The following is a 20,121-nucleotide window of genomic DNA, read 5'->3' on the forward strand; positions in this document are numbered from 1 at the left end:
CAACTTATCAACGCAGTAATGGATTTGTAGTAGTAATACACCAAATAAATATTTAAAATTCAGATAATCAAGTTCTTCATTGTTAGTTGCACATTAGCTCAACTATTGGTTATATTTATAACTCTTGCAAATAACTTAATGTAGTTTCGTTACATTTTTGAAACTGGCTTTAAACCAAGCAAAAGAAAAATTTGTTCCATGATGATGGCAGTCGCTTCTGTTAACAGCAGTCGATCGATGTTGACTTTCACAATTTCACCAAACTGATTTTTTTCAACGCACCAACAGTTGTCATAAAATTCTGTAAATGCAGTCGAAATTTCGTAGCATAATTCGCATAATTGATGAAGGCACAGATCTTTCGTAATCTTCAGCAAAACGTCCGGAAATTTGAGTAAGACTTTCGCTAGCTTCCATTCCTTCTCGTGTGATAATGACACTGAAGTGGTTGCAGCTGCTACTCGCAGTTGTTCTCGAGTAACATTCGCGTTTCTAGCGATCGATCGTATTCTTGTTAAAGCATAAAGGAGGTACACGGCTGTATTTCCCTTGTCTTCCAACATTTTATCAAACGAAAAGACGTATTCGTGATTTCGATTATGTGAAAGATCCGCATACTTGATGCAACCATAGGCTATAGACTCTTGCGCAACGAGCAACTCTTCTTCAGTCAGTACCTTATCACGTTCTTTTTCCTTCAGTTTGTCTAAAGCCCGTTTTAGACCTGTAATTACACAAAACAGTTTTGATACAATAGCTTTAGAATATGCAGGTTAATTTACTCAAACAAGTATTTACTTGTAAATCTTAGCCAATATAGTTAAGTTATTACCTTCATCTAATAACTCTGTGAGTTTAACAGTATCGCCGGACCTTGTTTTGAATTTTTTCTTATCCTCTCCAAGCACAACGCCAAAACCGACATGATCCATTCTATGTTTGTTAGTCAGGATTTCAGCCCGCCTTGCACACTTTTTGATTATTTGAAAGTGGACGGCTTGGCCAGCGTCAGTCACATATATCAACTGGAGGTGTTCAAATATTAAATAGAATAAGTATTATCGTACTCGCTACATAGAAAGCATATATACATTAAAATTGCTTGGCACAAATTCAAGAAAATACAATACCCAATCAGCTTTTTCCTCTTCAATGCGTTGCTTTATAGCAGCCATATCTGATGTGTCATAAGTAAATCCTCCATCAGATTTCACTATTGTTAATGGGATACCATTGCCTGGTTCATTACCCCACATAATTTTTCTACCATCGTCTTCATCGAGATATCCTTGAGCTTCTAACTCCTTGACTATCTTTTCCATTCGGGACTGATAAAAGGATTCACCTCTTTCAATCAGTTTTATATCCAACCGATCATAAACCTGCTGAATTTCTGTCGAGAATAAGACACATGTGTTTAATAATAGGATGATGGGAGAATTTCAAATGTTGACGTAAAAAGAAAATGTTTTCTCTAAAGTGATAATGTATGGGGAAAAATATGAAAAGATAACCTTTTCTCGATACATCACAAATCATCTCCCAAGCTTTAGTGACCTCAGGGTGAAATGACTGGAGCTTTACAACGCACTCATATGCTCGTTTTTTAAATTCTGAATCCTTGTCAAATCTTTCTTTCGATTCTTTATAGAATTCCTGATGAGAACAATTCAAAGTAAGGTCATAATTATGGCATCAACTCCACAAAATTTCAATTACACTTTTATAATAGTTTGAAATTTAGAATCATGCAATAGAATAAAATTCTTCTAGATAATTTACCTGAAGATCTGAAATTGGTGGGGACACAGTCAAGTAATCGGGGAATCTGTCTTGCAAATGTGCTACAAGCATTCCAAACTGTGTTCCCCAATCACCAATGTGATTCAATCTAAGTACATCATGACCCAAGTATTCTAGTAGCCTGCTGATACTGTCGCCAATAATGGTCGATCGCAGATGTCCAACATGCATTTCCTTGGCAATATTTGGGCTTGAAAAATCAACAACAACTCTCTGTCTCTTTGTACAAGGTGGTGGGACATGCCCCGTTGTCAGTAAAGTTGCCAGGGTAGAAATTGCAAAATCACGTTTTAAGAAAATGTTTATAAATCCAACTCCTGCAACTTCGAGCTTTTCCACTAGTGGACTTTGCTTTACACTAGAGACTATGTTATTGGCGATGTCCCGTGGAGAAGCCTTGACTCCTGCAAAATGATGTCACAACAGAGTACCGGAGCAATGAATTCCAGATGGTATTAGGTTGAAAGGACAAACTTATACTATACGATCCTTTTTAAATACCTTGCGCTTTAAGCAGTTTTGCAAGAGGTAAAGCACTGTTGCATTGATAGTCTCCGAATTTAGGGTCATTACCACCCAAAGCTATAATTACTGGGGGATCCACTAGATCAGGATAAGCGTCGCCAATGGCTTTTTCAAACAGGTTGTACAGGGTTTCAATAATACTCAACATAGCAGTAGGATTCTGGCATGAACTTCCAGATGCAATGGATTTTTCACTTTCGACAGCCTAGAAACAATAAATACAAAGTAAGTTTGTAACGTACATTTAAATATTCTGATTGGCAAAAATGAAATGTAAAGTCGGAAAGAGGTTAAGTTAGGTTAGATTGAACAAACCCGTTTCAGAATGGCAAGACGATGTTTCAACTTGACGTTTTCCGTCTGTAACTTCTCCAATTCCTCATTATCAATATTCGAATTAGAGAAACCTTGTAATAATTTAATCTCTTCTTTTAATTTGACAATTTCCAGTTCCTTAGAAGCAAATGATACAGATCATTATAGAAATATAAAACTACCATCGAAATTTAGTACAATTTGACAATATTTAATTACGACAAGTCGAGGATTTATATTACCGCAGCTTCAGCTCTCTGCTGAAATGGTTCCAAATTCGATCCAGGCATTTCAAATGTTTATAATGCAATAAACAAAACGTGTTCGAACATGTGCCGTGCTTGACACAGGATTGAGTCAATGCACGGACGTAGGTATATTTCCTCCATTATACCAGAGAGCTGTAGAGAGCCTCAGCAGTTCGCATGAAAATGGTTGGAATTAAGGCACTGTTTCAATGTACCAACGGACAAAATGCAGCTATCTCATTGAGTATTATACGCAGAAAGAAAAGATTATACGTTTACACTTTACCATTGTTGCGTATAATAGTTAGATTTTTGAAGTCATATCCAACCACAGTCACCCAGATTACTTACACGGGGTTATTCAAACCCCAGCCCAATTGGAACGTTATTATTACTGTATATAACATCACGTTATGCACAGTCAGGACTTGAAAAAGATTCCGAGACAGCATTTAACAAATCAGAAATACATTCTTATCTCAGTTTTAGCAAAAAATGATGGAGCATACGGGAGAAATTCTTGATGCAATAAAAGTAAAATGATATGCACTACATTCAGAGGGTCTCTGAGACCTCAACGTATTTTCAATCGTTCTTTATTTTATTTGCACAAACAACCCTTATCCAAGCACGCTGACTTCAAATTTGTACGTGAAAGATGGTCTTGGGGTCAATTGGACCTCATATCAGTGATCTGGGTTAATCACGCTCTCGCATTTCTTTCTGTCTTTCGCAAGTAGTATTTGGCATTGTTTGGCATACTGTTAATGTACAATACGTTGACTGAAGAACATAAAGACGGATACCCCTAGGTAAATTTTTATGACCAGTTTTCGGCGGGCAAGTGGGCCCAGGTGGGCCTCGAAGCGTAGGAGGGTTTTGCTCTATCGACTCCACCAAATGAGCTTGCACCGACATTTGTAGCAGCTAGAGTAGTGTTGGTATCAAAGCTTGAGATTGAGTCGCGTAACCGCGTCCACCGCTAGCCACCCTCAACTACCACCGAGCACCACCAGTCGCCGTCGACCACCCCCGACCATCACCGACCACCTTCGTCCTCCTCGACCACATCGTCACCCTGCTCTTCCTCCATCAGCCCCTCGTCGACCACGTCGTCATCGTCCACCTCGACCTCCTCCGATCGCTGCCAAACACCGCCAAACACCTACGTTGGGTGACTCAAAAGGTAATTGTCGTCGATTTTTTTTTTAATGGGAAGTGATAGAACAAAGCTTCATAAGACTTCGAGTGTATTTTAACACACATTTGAAAGGTACGAGCGAAATTTTTCATGATCTAACTGTCGCAGAACGGCAGCGTTATTAGCCGACCCGTTCACTGAAGAATATATCTTCAGACAACGGCTGACCATCGAAGGGCCTGGCCGCTTGAGTCTGGAATCGGCAGGAAAGACGAAGTGTGTATTTCTTGTATCAAATGTGAAAGCTAAAATCATTATACATCGTATCATATCATCATACCTCATACATCATACATCATACATCGTACATCATACATCATCATACATAGTATCAAAATTCGAAACCATAGTTTGGATGTCGGACGTTCAGAAAGTGACGTCACCAATTCAAAATCAGCTAGCCGAATTCCTCAGTCGGGAAACAACCGCGCAGTAGAGCGGACGGATGAGAGTCGCGCTCCGCAAATTTCGAGTACCGGGTTCTCAACCTCCCGCATCCCGCGCTTCGGGTCCGCTACGTATTTCGAGTACCGGGTTCTCAACCTCCCGGATCCCGCGATTCGGGTCCGCTACGCGGTGAAACTCGACTTCCAGGATAAGCGCTCCGTGGTTCCTGGTTCACGTTGACAATATATTATTTCAATTCGTTTTTCGCGCAACCCCAAATTCGGTAGCTGTCAGTCCGCTAATAAAATTTCTCGACTTCCAGGATAAGCGCTCCGTAGTTCCTGGTTCACGTTTACGATAAATTATTTCAATTCGTTTTTCGCGCAACCCCAAATTCGGTAGCTGTCAGTCCGCTAATAAAATTTCTCGACTTCCAGGATAAGCGCTCCGTAGTTCCTGGTTCACGTTTACAATAAATTATTTCAATTCGTTTTTCGCGCAACCCCAAATTCGGTAGCTGTCAGTCCGCTAATAAAATTTCTCGACTTCCAGGATAAGCGCTCCGTAGTTCCTGGTTCACGTTTACAATAAATTATTTCAATTCGTTTTTCGCGCAACCCCAAATTCGGTAGCTGTCAGTCCGCTAATAAAATTTCTCGACTTCCAGGATAAGCGCTCCGTAGTTCCTGGTTCACGTTTACAATAAATTATTTCAATTCGTTTTTCGCGCAACCCCAAATTCGGTAGCTGTCAGTCCGCTAATAAAATTTCTCGACTTCCAGGATAAGCGCTTCGTAGTTCCTGGTTCACGTTTACAATAAATTATTTCAATTCGTTTTTCGCGCAACCCCAAATTCGGTAGCTGTCAGTCCGCTAATAAAATTTCTCGACTTCCAGGATAAGCGCTCCGTGGTTCCTGGTTCACGTTTACAATAAATTATTTCAATTCGTTTTTCGCGCAACCCCAAATTCGGTATCTGTCAGTCCGCTAATAAGATTTCTCGACTTCCAGGATAAGCGCTCCGTGGTTCCTGGTTCACGTTTACAATAAATTATTTCAATTCGTTTTTCGCGCAACCCCAAATTCGGTAGCTGTCAGTCCGCTAATAAAATTTCTCGACTTCCAGGACAAGCGCTCTATGGTTCCTGGTTCACGTTTACAATAAATTATTTCAATTCGTTTTTCGCGCAACCCCAAATTCGCTAGCTGTCAGTCCGCTAATAAAATTTCTCGACTTCCAGGACAAGCGCTCCGTGGTTCCTGGTTCACGTTTACAATAAATTATTTCTATTCGTTTTTCGCGCAACCCCAAATTCGGTAGCTGTCAGTCCGCTAATAAAATTTCTCGACTTCCAGGATAAGCGCTCCGTGGTTCCTGGTTCACGTTTACAATAAATTATTTCAATTCGTTTTTCGCGCAACCCCAAATTCGGTAGCTGTCAGTCCGCTAATAAAATTTCTCGACTTCCAGGATAAGCGCTCCGTAGTTCCTGGTTCACGTTTACAATAAATTATTTCAATTCGTTTTTCGCGCAACCCCAAATTCGCTAGCTGTCAGTCCGCTAATAAAATTTCTCGACTTCCAGGATAAGCGCTCCGTGGTTCCTGGTTCACGTTTACAATAAATTATTTCAATTCGTTTTTCGCGCAACCCCAAATTCGGTAGCTGTCAGTCCGCTAATAAAATTTCTCGACTTCCAGGACAAGCGCTCCGTGGTTCCTGGTTCACGTTTACAATAAATTATTTCAATTCGTTTTTCGCGCAACCCCAAATTCGGTAGCTGTCAGTACGCTAATAAAATTTCTATAACTTTATTATCTTCTCATAATCTTTCTGGTAGATCATATCGATAAAAAAATTATATTAAACCTTACACATTATTTTTGATTTGTTCTCATGCTGAAAATATTTATTACTATTCAAGGTATAACCTGAGGTGGTTGAAGGTGGTCGGGGGTGGACGAGGAGGAGGACGAGGAGGACGAGGATTTGTGCTGGGTGAGTAAAACACTTTTATGATATTTGGTGGCAATTGTAATTATATTTCATCTGAAATATTACAAACTTGTCACATTTACAATAAATTATTTCAATTCATTTTTCGTGCAAGCACATATTCAGTAGCTATGAATAATCTTATACTATTTATTATATTATTACTTAATTGATTAATTACATTCATCCTTACACAATATTTTTGATGTGTTCCTATACTAAAAGTATTCATTACTATTCCAGGTATTACCCGAGGTGGTCGGAGGTGGACGAGGAGGAGGACCAGGTGGACGAGGAGGAGGACGAGGTGGACGAGGAAGAGGCGGGGTGGGTCGTGGGAGAGGACCTCTCCTCTCCTCAGAGGAGGGGAGAGGAAGGGGCAGGGAAGAGGGAGCGGTGGGCGGGGAGGGGGAAGGGACGGGAAGGGAAGGGAAGGGAAGGGGTGGGGAGGGCAGGGTGGTGGGAAGGGGGCGGGAGGGCGGGCGGGTGGGAGGGAGGGAGGGAGGGAGGGAGGGAGGGAGGGTGGGTGGGTGGGAGGGAGGGAGGGAGGGCGGGCGGGAGGGCGCGGGGGGGGGGGGGGGGGGTGTACTGCTCTATTAACTCTAACGGGCTCGCATCAACCTCCGTCCTTCACTCTCTCCCTCCCACCCTCCCGCCCTCCCTCCCTCCCTCCTGCCCTCCCGCCCTCCCTCCCTCCCTCCCTCCCTTCCGCCCGCCCGCCCTCCCTACCCCCTCCCGCCCCCTTCCCGCCACCCTGCCCTTCCCTCCCCTCCCCTTCCCACCCCTTCCCTTCCCTTCCCGGCCCTTCCCCCTCCCCGCCCACCTTTCCCCCTTCCCTGCCCCTTCCTCTCCCCTCCTCTGAGGAGAGGAGAGGTCCTCTCCCACGACCTACCCCGCCTCCTCCTCGTCCACCTCGTCCTCCTCCTCGTCCACCTGGTCCTTCTCCTCGTCCTCCTCTGACCACCTCGGGTAATACCTGGAATAAAAATGAATACTTTTAGTATAGGAACACATCAAATATATTGTGTAAGGATGAATGTAATTAATCAATTAATTAATAATATAATAAATTGTATAAGATTATTCATAGCTACTGAATATGTGCTCGCACGAAAAATGAATTGAAATAATTTATTGTAAACGTGACAAGTTTGTAATATTTCAGATGAAATGTAATTACAATTGCCAATAAATATTATAAGAATATTAATTAAATAATTATTAATATAATAAATTGTATAAGATTATTCATAGCTACTGAATATGTGCTTGCACGAAAAATGAATTGAAATAATTTATTGTAAATGTGACAAGTTTGTAATATTTCAGATAAAATATAATTACAATTGCCACCAAATATCATAAAAGTGTTTTACTCACCCAGCACAAATCCTCGTCCTCCTCGTCCTCCTCCTCGTCCACCTCCGACCACCTTCAACCACCTCAGGTTATACCTTGAATAGTAATAAATATTTTCAGCATGAGAACAAATCAAAAATAATGTGTAAGGTTTAATATAATTTTTTTATCGATATGATCTACCAGAAAGATTATGAGAAGATAATAAAGTTATAGAAATTTTATTAGCGTACTGACAGCTACCGAATTTGGGGTTGCGCGAAAAACGAATTGAAATAATTTATTGTAAACGTGAACCAGGAACCACGGAGCGCTTATCCTGGAAGTCGAGAAATTTTATTAGCGGACTGACAGCTAGCGAATTTGGGGTTGCGCGAAAAACGAATTGAAATAATTTATTGTAAACGTGAACCAGGAACTACGGAGCGCTTATCCTGGAAGTCGAGAAATTTTATTAGCGGACTGACAGCTACCGAATTTGGGGTTGCGCGAAAAACGAATTGAAATAATTTATTGTAAACGTGAACCAGGAACTACGGAGCGCTTATCCTGGAAGTCGAGAAATTTTATTAGCGGACTGACAGCTACCGAATTTGGGGTTGCGCGAAAAACGAATTGAAATAATTTATTGTAAACGTGAACCAGGAACTACGGAGCGCTTATCCTGGAAGTCGAGAAATTTTATTAGCGGACTGACAGCTACCGAATTTGGGGTTGCGCGAAAAACGAATTGAAATAATTTATTGTAAACGTGAACCAGGAACTACGGAGCGCTTATCCTGGAAGTCGAGAAATTTTATTAGCGGACTGACAGCTACCGAATTTGGGGTTGCGCGAAAAACGAATTGAAATAATTTATTGTAAACGTGAACCAGGAACTACGGAGCGCTTATCCTAGAAGTCGAGAAATTTTATTAGCGGACTGACAGCTACCGAATTTGGGGTTGCGCGAAAAACGAATTGAAATAATTTATTGTAAACGTGAACCAGGAACTACGGAGCGCTTATCCTGGAAGTCGAGAAATTTTATTAGCGGACTGACAGCTACCGAATTTGGGGTTGCGCGAAAAACGAATTGAAATAATTTATTGTAAACGTGAACCAGGAACTACGAAGCGCTTATCCTGGAAGTCGAGAAATTTTATTAGCGGACTGACAGCTACCGAATTTGGGGTTGCGCGAAAAACGAATTGAAATAATTTATTGTAAACGTGAACCAGGAACTACGGAGCGCTTATCCTGGAAGTCGAGAAATCTTATTAGCGGACTGACAGCTACCGAATTTGGGGTTGCGCGAAAAACGAATTGAAATAATTTATTGTGAACGTGAACCAGAAACTACGGAGCGCTTATCCTGGAAGTCGAGAAATTTTATTAGCGGACTGACAGCTACCGAATTTGCGGTTGCGCGAAAAACGAATTGAAATAATTTATTGTAAACGTGAACCAGGAACTACGGAGCGCTTATCCTGGAAGTCGAGAAATTTTATTAGCGGACTGACAGCTACCGAATTTGGGGTCGCGCGAAAAACGAATTGAAATAATTTATTGTAAACGTGAACCAGGAACTACGGAGCGCTTATCCTGGAAGTCGAGAAATCTTATTAGCGGACTGACAGCTACCGAATTTGGGGTTGCGCGAAAAACGAATTGAAATAATTTATTGTGAACGTGAACCAGAAACTACGGAGCGCTTATCCTGGAAGTCGAGAAATTTTATTAGCGGACTGACAGCTACCGAATTTGCGGTTGCGCGAAAAACGAATTGAAATAATTTATTGTAAACGTGAACCAGGAACCACGGAGCGCTTATCCTGGAAGTCGAGAAATTTTATTAGCGGACTGACAGCTACCGAATTTGGGGTCGCGCGAAAAACGAATTGAAATAATTTATTGTAAACGTGAACCAGGAACTACGGAGCGCTTATCCTGGAAGTCGAGAAATCTTATTAGCGGACTGACAGCTACCGAATTTGGGGTTGCGCGAAAAACGAATTGAAATAATTTATTGTGAACGTGAACCAGAAACTACGGAGCGCTTATCCTGGAAGTCGAGAAATTTTATTAGCGGACTGACAGCTACCGAATTTGCGGTTGCGCGAAAAACGAATTGAAATAATTTATTGTAAACGTGAACCAGGAACTACGGAGCGCTTATCCTGGAAGTCGAGAAATTTTATTAGCGGACTGACAGCTACCGAATTTGCGGTTGCGCGAAAAACGAATTGAAATAATTTATTGTAAACGTGAACCAGGAACCACGGAGCGCTTATCCTGGAAGTCGAGTTTCACCGCGTAGCGGACCCGTATCGCGGGATCCGGGAGGTTGAGAACCCGGTACTCGAAATTTGCGGAGCGCGACTCTCATCCGTCCGCTCTACTGCGCGGTTGTTTCCCGACTGAGGAATTCGGCTAGTTGATTTTGAATTGGTGACGTCACTTTCTGAACGTCCGACATCCAAACTATGGTTTCGAATTTTGATACTATGTATGATGATGTATGATGTACGATGTACGATGTATGATGTATGAGGTATGATGATATGATACGATGTATAATGATTTTAGCTTTCACATTTGATACAAGAAATACACACTTCGTCTTTCCTGCCGATTCCAGACTCAAGCGGCCAGGCCCTTCGATGGTCAGCCGTTGTCTGAAGATATATTCTTTAGTGAACGGGTCGGCTAATAACGCTGCCGTTCTGCGACAGTTGGATGATGAAAAATTTCGCTCGTATCTTTCAAATGTGTGTCAAAATACACTCGAAGTGTTAAGAACCGTCGTTCTTTCACTCCCTATCACCTTTCTAGGTCTTTAAACCACTACGCAGCGTTAAATACCGTCTCATATACGAAGCATCCATTTCATCTCGTTCAAAATTAGCGCATCCGTGATGTATTACAGTTACTCTGAATTTTTTTCCATCCGAATACTTTTCGAAAAACATTTCTGCTCCTCCACCCAACGCAGATACTTCACTTGCGACCAGCTAAAACAACGTTTCGATTCTATGCCTATGAAAATTCAAGATAGAGGGAGCAAATGAAAAGTTGTTGGAATAATTATGAATAGTAATGTTATGGAATACATCGAGCGCGCGTCGAATAGAATCCCATTTCGAAATGAATAATTCTTCTCTTTTCGTATCATAGCTAATCTAGTAATATAGGTAAATAGGATGGTTGGAGGTGTTCGGAAATGGTAGGAGGTGGTCGGCGCTGGCAGAAGGTGATAGGGGGTGATCGAAAGTGGCCATCGATGGTGGGAGGTGGCAGGGGGAGGTAGGAGGTGTTCGAAAATGGTAGGACATTTCGAAAGTTAAAGTCGACGATGATCCTGTGCATCAATTTTATCGTTACAGATTTTCTTTTCCCATGAGGCATAGAGTATTCAACAACGATAATGCAGTCCTTAAAATTCATCATTCATCTCTGTCTGGAAAGCTAATTCGCAAGGCGTGGTATTCTAGATATGTCAAAACTAAGCTAGCGGCACGTGTTTGCATTGTTAGAAAAATACCCGTACTCTACATACACTGTTTCTAATCTTTCGCTACATTTGGTTTAATCCCCATGCTTCCACAGCACGAATAGTCGGAAATGTTTTTGATTATCCATAATAAAATAAAAGAAGTAACAAAGCTTAAATTTATTGTTAAAGCTCTAATGAATACATCAAACTGCGGTCGAATCAATTCATTTATTATTTGCACATGACCTCTGTATATTTGATAAATTATTCCTAAATACATTGAAACATATGTATTTATAATGAAATATCATGCAATGGGCTGTGTAAACTATAAACTATAATTTCTATCGAATACCTGCTTTTATGTCAACAGGGCTTTGAGACTCAGTCAAGTTGGATCTTGATTTTTGACATTGTATGTAGGACATTGGGTTACAAGAACAAATGCGAATTACGAAGAACTCTGTATTAGAGATGAGGATATTTTAGTTCAAGTATACCTATACACAGAAATCCGTATGTGAATATGCTAAAACCTCCGTGTTTATTGTAAAAATCTAGTTTTAAACATGTGTATATATATATGTACACATGCATAAGTATACATATACATATATACACATACATGTACATAAGTAATTGCCAAGAAATTAGGAACACTCGCAACTTGTCGCAAATAGAGTAAAACGTAAGGTTAATAATATACAAATTACACAAGCGCACCATAAAACGTGGCAAGGGTAATCCTAGTGCAGTGATTGTATAAACTGAAGAAATATACATTTACGTATATATAATATAAATTAATAGTCTGGAAAAGAGTATTTAGAGAGCTTATTTAATTCCGATCCTGTCACAATAGATCGTTAACATAATCAATATACGGTTAAAGCTGTATTAGCTACATTCACTATCAGAGATAATATTTTTTATCCATTTTTATAGTTATTTAATTTCTTGTACAAAAATTTTTCAAATTTCACCGCAAAATGCCCAATGAGTTCTCGTAGTGCAAATACGAGTCCAATTACCTTACAGATGGCATTACATTGATTTTTGCCTTCTCGCGTCGAGTTCTAAATACAGAGAAATCTCAATGTAAGCTCATTTCTATAAGATTTATTGCAGTGCTATATTCGTAGATGTACATGTTATTCTATATTATACACTGTCCTAAATTTTAAACACACAGCACAACAAAGGCTGAAAGCACAATGGCAAGAAGAGAGGAGCAATCTGCATCTTAATAAATCTTTTCTTCTTTATACGTAGCACAGCGATGTCACGTCGGAGGATATGTACTAGTGGATCACTAGGTGGGGCACAGAACTGAAACATAATTATGTTAAAAATTTTCAACATCTCTTACAGAAAGTAGGTACGTTGCCAGACCTTACATACCAACAATGAATATTCATAGAGGCTATATTCATAAATACTTACAAAAGTAAGCTAATATTTTACCCGCAATTACTTATTACTGACAACTTGATATGATAATATCCCCTCCCCACATACATCTACTTCTACTCCTACTCTACTCCAACTCCTACTACTACGACTACTCCTATTCCTACTCCGACTTCTACCACTTCTAATTCTACTCCTACTACTCCCACTCCTGATCCTACTCCTACTTCTACTCCTGATTCTACTCCTATTCCTGATCCTACTCCTACTCTAATGAATATAATAAAAATGTTATACTCACAGTGTACAAGTCCTCGTCATCCTCGTCCTCCTCCTCGCCCACCTCGATCACCCGCAACCACCGCGAACTACCTCGGGTTATACCTTGAATAGTAATGAATATTTTTAGTATAAGAACACATCAAAAATATTGTTCACGGATTAATATAATTAATTAATTAATTAATAATATAATAAATTTTACTACCGCATTTGAAGCTACTGAACATGTGCTAGCGCGAAAAATGGATTGAAATAATTTGTTGTAAACATGACAAGTTTCAAAAAATGTCAGATAAAATATAATTCCAGTAGCCATTAAATATCATAAAAATGTTATACCCACTATGTACAAATTCTCGTCCTCCTCCTCATCCACCTCCGACCACCTCCAACCACCGCCAACCACCGCCAACCTCCTCCAACAACCACCACTAACCACCTCGGGTTATACCTGGATTTGTAATAAATATTCTCAGTATAAGAACACATCAAAAACATTATGTAAGGATTAAAATAAATAATTAATTGATTAATAATATAGTAAATATCATTAGCGCATTTATAGCTATTGAGTTTGTACTTGTGCGAAAAATGAATTGAAATAACTCATTGTAAACATGAAAAGTTTGAAATATTTTAGATAAAATACAATTACAAACGCCACAAAATATTATGAAAATGTTTTACTCACCGTGCACAAATCCTCGTCCACCTCCGAACACCTCCAATCACCGCCAACCACCTCCAACAATCACCGATAACGATCTCGGGTTATACCGCGAACACTAATAGATATTTTCAGTATTAGAACACTTCAAATATATTGTGTAAGGATTAGCATTATTTTTGTATCGACTCATTTTACCTAGAAGATCATGAGAAAATTATAAGAAATTGTAGAAATCTTATTATCACACTGACAGCTACTGAATTTGGGCTTGCGCTAATAATGAATTGAAATAATTCACTGTTAACATGAAACAGGAACCCCGGATCTCTTGTCCTAGAAGTCGAGCTGCACCAGATAGCGGGCCTGGAGCGCAGGAACCACGAAGCGCATGTCCTGAAAGTCGATTTTCACCAGGTACCGGACCCCGAGCGCAGGATCCAGGAGGTTGAGAACCCGGTACTCGAAATTTGCGGAGCGCGATACTCATCCGTCCGCTCTACTGCGCGGTTGTTTGCAAACTGAAGACTTCGGTTAGCTGATTCTAGCTCGATGACGTCAAGAGAAAAAAAAATTTGGGTGACGTCACTTTCTGAACAACCGAATATCCAAACTTTGGTTTAGGAATTTAATGCTATGTATGATATGATGATGTATGATGTATCATGATGTATGATGTTTAATGATTTTAGTTTTCACATTTCGGACAAGAAATACGCACTTTATCTTTCTTGCCGGTTCTCGACTCAAGCGGCTAGGCCCTTCGATGGTCAGATGACTAAAGATGTATTCTTCAGCTAACGGGTTAGCTAATGAGGCTGCCGTTCTGCGACAGTTGCATGATAAAAATTTTTACTCATACCTTTCAAATGTGTTCGACTACACTGCAAGTTTTAACAAGTTTCGTTCTATCTCTTCCTATCAAAACAAAAAAAAAAAAATCGCCAACAATGACCTTTATAGATCTTTAAATCCGTACACTGCGTTAAATACCATCTCATATACGGAGCATCCATTTCATCTCAATCAAAATTAGCGCATCCATGATGTAAGACAGTTACTCTGAATTTTTTTCCATACGAACACTTTTCGAAAAACAATTCTGCTTCTCTACCCAACGTAGATACTTCACTTACGACCAGCTAAAACAGGCTTCGATTCTATGCCTACGAAAATTCAAGATTGAGAGAGCAAACGAAAATTTGTTGGAATAATTTTGAATATCAATGTTATGGACTACATCGAGCGCGTGTCGAATAGAATCCCAATTCCAAATGAATAATTCTTCTATTTTCATGTTATAGCCAATTATTGTAGATAATCTAGTTTGTCTTTTGGAAAATCATTATATTATGCATCACATATTAACCATAAATGGATCATATTTATTAATATCATACATGGACCGCACATGCATATATACTTTTTACTCTCTGCATCATTATTACATCTGATCTACTATTATTTATGATTTAAGTATACATTTTTCTCTGGGTTACCTATACTTTAATTAAATCACTGTTTTGCTACGAATTTCGAAAGAAATTTGTTCTCATTAGTAATTTCTTGTATCGCTGACAGGCCCTTATCTTTAGATGTGAGGTTTATCGTTAACTCCATATATGTATACAGGAAATATTGCTAATAGGCTTGCAAACGGTTGGTTAAATGTATCGAGACAAGAGGCATCATCAGCTCTGTCGCTGGCTCCATACAAAATTACTTCTTTGCAAAACTGGACCGAAAGTAATAATACCTGAGTTTAATCGTTTTAAAATCATGCCTACAATGTATAAAATATCATTGAAGCAATAGTGACTTTATCTTTCCATTTGTCTTCATTCAAGTTACGTTTCTCCGCGTTTTCTCCACCCGTAACTTGACTGTCACCGCTTTTGCCATGGACATTTGAAATTCACACAAATGCTCGCCCTCTGTTGTCGATATCTCGCTTGGTTTGCCTGGGTTTATACTGATGCGTGAATATTTCCGAAATTTGAAACATATCGAAAAGAGTGAGGTTAGATTTCCATTCAGATAATTGCGTAATAGACTTAATTTGCGAACAGATTATTACGATGCCGCGTGAATTAGCCCCTCACAATGCCGCGTGTAATGATATATTCGCAGAGTTTCAAGAATGTCAAGCAGAGGTATTGTTAGAATCATATCAATTTACGACCGAAACCTAACCTATACTTTTGTTTATTACCGCAGCACTCGGTCGGCAAATTTTTCGGCTACTGCACAACCCTTCACAACGCTCTGAGGAAGTGCTTGAAATCTCAGGTAAAAAGCCAATGTATTTGATTGGATCTGTAACCGATTTCATCACAATACCGAAAATACAAACTGAGCCGGTGATCTTTTTCACAGAGGCGCATCAGGCAGGCTGAAAATTTGAAACAATCCAAAGTATTGCACGCCAGGATTCAAGCAAGGTTACGCGAACAGGAAGACGAAATATAATGAATCATGAACTGCCCACTGATAGCCCGGAACCTGAAGTTAAAAGGAGAAAGGTGTCCGAAATGAATAAAGCTCAATCATTAGAACATGCAGTGAGAGAAACTGAGGAAAAACGATCAATTCCTATTGAAGATTCAGAAGCGATAGAGAATAGAAAAGAGTTACATATTTTGAACAGTTTTAAGCCGACACCTGCATTTCCCAATGTTACGGAACGTTACTTGACTCCATATTATTATGTGAATGAAGAATCACCAGGTGACGATACTTGTATTTGGGTTCACAGTAATCGTATTTGTTTGATTAGTTTAGCACCAAGTCATGATATTATTAAAATGCAGAAAAATATTAAGTGTATCAATTTCAAAGTCACTGAAAAGTTGGATCGGGCGTCGAATAAGGTATCAGGTAAAAGTAAACATGGTGCACAGCCCCTGCAACCTTCTTCTACCATTTGTTCAATAGAGTGTGAGCATGGTGGAAATTATTCTGTCAAATGTAACATGACTGGAAAATTAATGGAGATCAATGACGCACTGCTGAAAAAACCAGAGCTCTTGTTTGAGCCACCACACAGAGGAGGGTATCTTGCAATTGCTTTACCCAATATTAATCGATTTGAAATATTAACAACAGAGTTACTATCCCAAGAAAGGTACAATGCCAAGATGGCCATAAGACAAACAGCTACGTGATGAAAGAATGAAACTTCTTGTACATAAATCTATTTCTTCTCCTTCAAATTGCACAATGTTAGGTAATCTTCAAAACTCAAATTTCAAAAAACAAATTGAATACATGAGAAAATTTGTAAAATTCATGCGCAGCTGTTATATCTAGAGTTCAATGACTTACTGATCCGAAAAAATTTCTTTAAAAATTTAGTTCTTCTTAGTAATATGGCAGATTACCTCCGTTCATCAATTCAATTTCTTTCATGTCATCTGAATGGGTTTTAAGCAAAAATTTGTGTAGCTGTGTTCTCTATCTTATGAATTATCAATACACATACACTCATTTATTCATTGTTGAACATTATTGCGACGGAAGCAGTAATTTTACCTCTCATTCAAGGATCAACGTTCAGCAACCAATAAGTGACCTTGCAGACTTGTATAGATGGTTGGCACTTGAGTATTACTTATTAGGAACATTCTGATTTATAATTTTCTATTAATACGATTTATCATGTTGAATAGTAATAGGCAAGAGTCAATTTCCTTTATTATCTGTTTTCAATCACAAGATCCACACGTTCATACAATCCATACAATAAACCAATTTTTCTATAATAAATAGATCGGAATATTTCCATGTATTATTTTCTTTTTTATTTTACACTGTATTATATATAATGCTATGTCTACCCTAAGTTATCATCTTTGGATTCACTTACATTCGTGCGTGCAACAGAATCACAGCTAATGTTAGCCAGAAAAAATACTTTGCAATAATGCAAAGAATAATATGACAATAAATCCTTTCATTGAATAGTATGATTTCGAAATACATGGCCGAGTTGAAATAAAATTAGACACTTACCTCTCGTAAGCATTACCCTGCTTTGGAATACTATTTTATAAGCTACGATGGCACGTGCTATTAATTAATCGTTGATCGGAGACTTAGACTCAGGCTGATAGAGATTATATCCTGACATTATATACTTTCTTTTATCGCATACTGAGTTTCATCTGGACACTTTTCTGTTTCTTTTTTTTTATTTCTCAATAAATTACCTAATACTATACCAGTGAATAGTATAAATCCGACTCTGTGGTTGGACACAAACTTGTTTACACAGTCTGTAGGGTTGTCGATGTTTAAGGTGTATATCTGAAAATACGAACATTGAATACAAAATCAATTTCTCTTCAGCAAATATTAGCATTTTCAGTAATGAATGGTTACTGTCAATTTCCAATTTATTGCATGAAATTGTGGGTGGAGGGAATTCATTTACTGATTAGAAAAATACAGTTTTGTTGATTAATTACCTGATTGGCAAGGTGGCTGCCGACGACTCCAACAGCTACATAATATGGCCACGTTTGATCCACCATAATACCAGATGCGAGTAAGCTGCTGATCATAGAAGTTCCAAAGCAAGATAGCCAGACTTTTGTATTATCTCCAAACTTCAACGCTGTTGACTTTATTCCTAACAAAATGTCGTCAACTTTGTCCTAATTAAAAAGAAAAATTACACTCATACGTAATAGCATTGGTGCATTCGAAATTGGTATTAAAGGCAAGCTTCTCGTGTTTCTACAAATTTTTTGTCAATACAAATGAATCAGAAATCATGTGATCACTTAACATACCTGATGGGCATAAATTGTGTCATACAAAATTGTCCAACAAACACCTGCTATGTAAAGGGGTAGACAAACTGACCAGTCGCAGGTACCTTGTACAGCAGACCATCCCAATAATGCTCCCCAGTTAAAGGTCATACCCAAAATAAGTTGAGGCCAATGAGTAATTCTTTTCATCAATGGGTAAATGACAACAAGACCTGTAATGTAGTTTGAAAGTCAAGTACAAAGTTTTAGCACTGGAACTAATAAAAACAATAAATAAAAAACAATACATAAATAATTAATGAAATTTGCGATGTAATGAGACATACCCAATGAACTAGCACCGAGGAGAATGCTATACCAATTTAGTTGCAAAAGAACTAAAAGACCCACACCGAGCTGACCAGAGAGAAAAACTAGTGCTTCCAACTGAGTTACTTCTCCGCTAACTAAGGGCCTGTCTTTCGTTCTGGCTACCTGAAAGTAACAATTGATTAGATGTGAATACTGCTGCTACCTTTGTTCGTTTTAACTTTCTTTGTTTAAGAATGTCCTATGTATTTCAAAGCAGACCCTAAAGAAATTCAAACGTACTTTTCTGTCTATATCTCTGTCCCACATGTCATTTATCGTACAGCCAGCGCCACGCATGATAAATGCTCCAAGCCCAAATAATGCTAGCATTTGTGGGTCAGGAATCATACCAGGTAGTGCACTCAGTGCTATGCTCCATCCACAAGGCCAGAATAACAACCAAGATCCTATTTTTCGGATAATTTTGTGATCAGATTAATTCTGATAGTATGAAGAAAAATGCTGTAAATGTTCGCTGAATAAATATGAATCTTTATATAAATTAATTACCTATGGGTTTGTCTATTCTCATAAGCCTCATATAAGGCTGTATTGAAACTGGAGATTTATTTACCAGCGTAGCGGCTAAGCTCACTCTTCTTTTCGCTTGTAAGATATCATTATCACTAGGAGGTAAACAGTTAGTTATATTTTGTACAGGTGTTACTCTTAACTGATTGACATTTTGTTTGTACAATTTTTTATACTCTTTTTTAATGTTCAAAAAGTATGACGTGTGTATCTGTTGGCAGGGGCAGTAACTAACGGCCTGTAATTTAAACCAATTTTTGTGACTAGATCGAACAGAGCATCTCAAAAGGCGAGTTAGACTAGGTACAACACGACACCTTCCAGGTACTAACATCTCAAATCCGGATCTGCAACGTAAACAGCGTTAAGTAATCATTTATTTACTTGAAAATCAGTTTTGAATAAACATTAAGTCCAATATATAAACTTAAGTGGTCTATTATTGATCGACATAACCTCTAACAATTGCAGCATCGACGATACAAGCGATATGATGTTATTATGAAATAATTTACCTATCTGTATCGTACGATTGAAATGCAACGAAGAGTAAACGTGTGCACTTTATTAGTTACATAATTAGTTGTGTTTGTAGAATATTTTCAAGGTTATCCCGACACATTCTCCATAATTTCGAGTTACTCGTTGACCACCTCATTGACGGCACTGCGAGACGTGATCTTAACATACTTTGGCGTCCTCTCCTGGATATTCGGTGAATTAGAATATTTCGAGCATATCGAAGTAATGAGAAAATATTCATGGTATCGACTATCGAAGATCAAAGTAAGCAAG

The 20,121-nt window shown here is 38.8% G+C and overlaps 3 protein-coding genes across 9 annotated transcripts; 1 reads left to right on the plus strand and 2 right to left on the minus strand.

Moving 5' to 3' along the window:
* Positions 1-51: 51 nt before the first annotated feature.
* Positions 52-3,047, minus strand: LOC124185113 (arginine--tRNA ligase, cytoplasmic). 2 transcript variants are annotated; one of them, XM_046575537.1, is made up of 8 exons: positions 2,886-3,047; positions 2,644-2,781; positions 2,305-2,533; positions 1,783-2,207; positions 1,515-1,656; positions 1,131-1,393; positions 833-1,025; positions 52-724 (listed from the first exon to the last, which is right to left on the minus strand). In XM_046575537.1, exons 1-8 carry the CDS (start codon positions 2,931-2,933, stop codon positions 150-152), a joined length of 2,013 nt encoding a protein of 670 aa, XP_046431493.1. In that variant the 5' UTR covers positions 2,934-3,047; the 3' UTR covers positions 52-149. The 2 variants fall into 2 exon arrangements, with proteins under 2 accessions (XP_046431493.1, XP_046431494.1); XM_046575538.1 differs by lacking the exon at positions 2,644-2,781.
* A 12,447-nt stretch (positions 3,048-15,494) lies between these two features.
* On the plus strand, positions 15,495-17,566 carry LOC124184480 (protein Abitram). Of its 2 annotated transcripts, none has more exons than XM_046574210.1 (3): positions 15,495-15,822; positions 15,887-15,958; positions 16,046-17,566. In XM_046574210.1, the coding sequence occupies exon 3, from the start codon at positions 16,138-16,140 to the stop codon at positions 16,831-16,833; it is 696 nt and encodes a 231-aa protein (XP_046430166.1). In that variant the 5' UTR covers positions 15,495-15,822; positions 15,887-15,958; positions 16,046-16,137; the 3' UTR covers positions 16,834-17,566. The 2 variants fall into 2 exon arrangements, with proteins under 2 accessions (XP_046430166.1, XP_046430167.1); XM_046574211.1 differs by having other exon boundaries at positions 15,495-15,689.
* LOC124184478 (4-hydroxybenzoate polyprenyltransferase, mitochondrial) lies at positions 17,435-19,999 on the minus strand. 5 transcript variants are annotated; one of them, XM_046574208.1, is made up of 8 exons: positions 19,842-19,999; positions 19,659-19,673; positions 19,306-19,421; positions 19,036-19,202; positions 18,771-18,918; positions 18,463-18,656; positions 18,136-18,324; positions 17,435-17,974 (listed from the first exon to the last, which is right to left on the minus strand). In XM_046574208.1, exons 3-8 carry the CDS (start codon positions 19,334-19,336, stop codon positions 17,798-17,800), a joined length of 906 nt encoding a protein of 301 aa, XP_046430164.1. In that variant the 5' UTR covers positions 19,337-19,421; positions 19,659-19,673; positions 19,842-19,999; the 3' UTR covers positions 17,435-17,797. The 5 variants fall into 5 exon arrangements, with proteins under 5 accessions (XP_046430164.1, XP_046430163.1, XP_046430162.1 ...); XM_046574207.1 differs by having other exon boundaries at positions 19,562-19,673; XM_046574206.1 differs by having other exon boundaries at positions 19,503-19,673.
* Between the last annotated feature and the right edge of the window lie 122 nt (positions 20,000-20,121).

The sequence above is a fragment of the Neodiprion fabricii genome, chromosome 6, assembly GCF_021155785.1.
Source record: "Neodiprion fabricii isolate iyNeoFabr1 chromosome 6, iyNeoFabr1.1, whole genome shotgun sequence".
Lineage (NCBI taxonomy): Eukaryota > Metazoa > Arthropoda > Insecta > Hymenoptera > Diprionidae > Neodiprion > Neodiprion fabricii.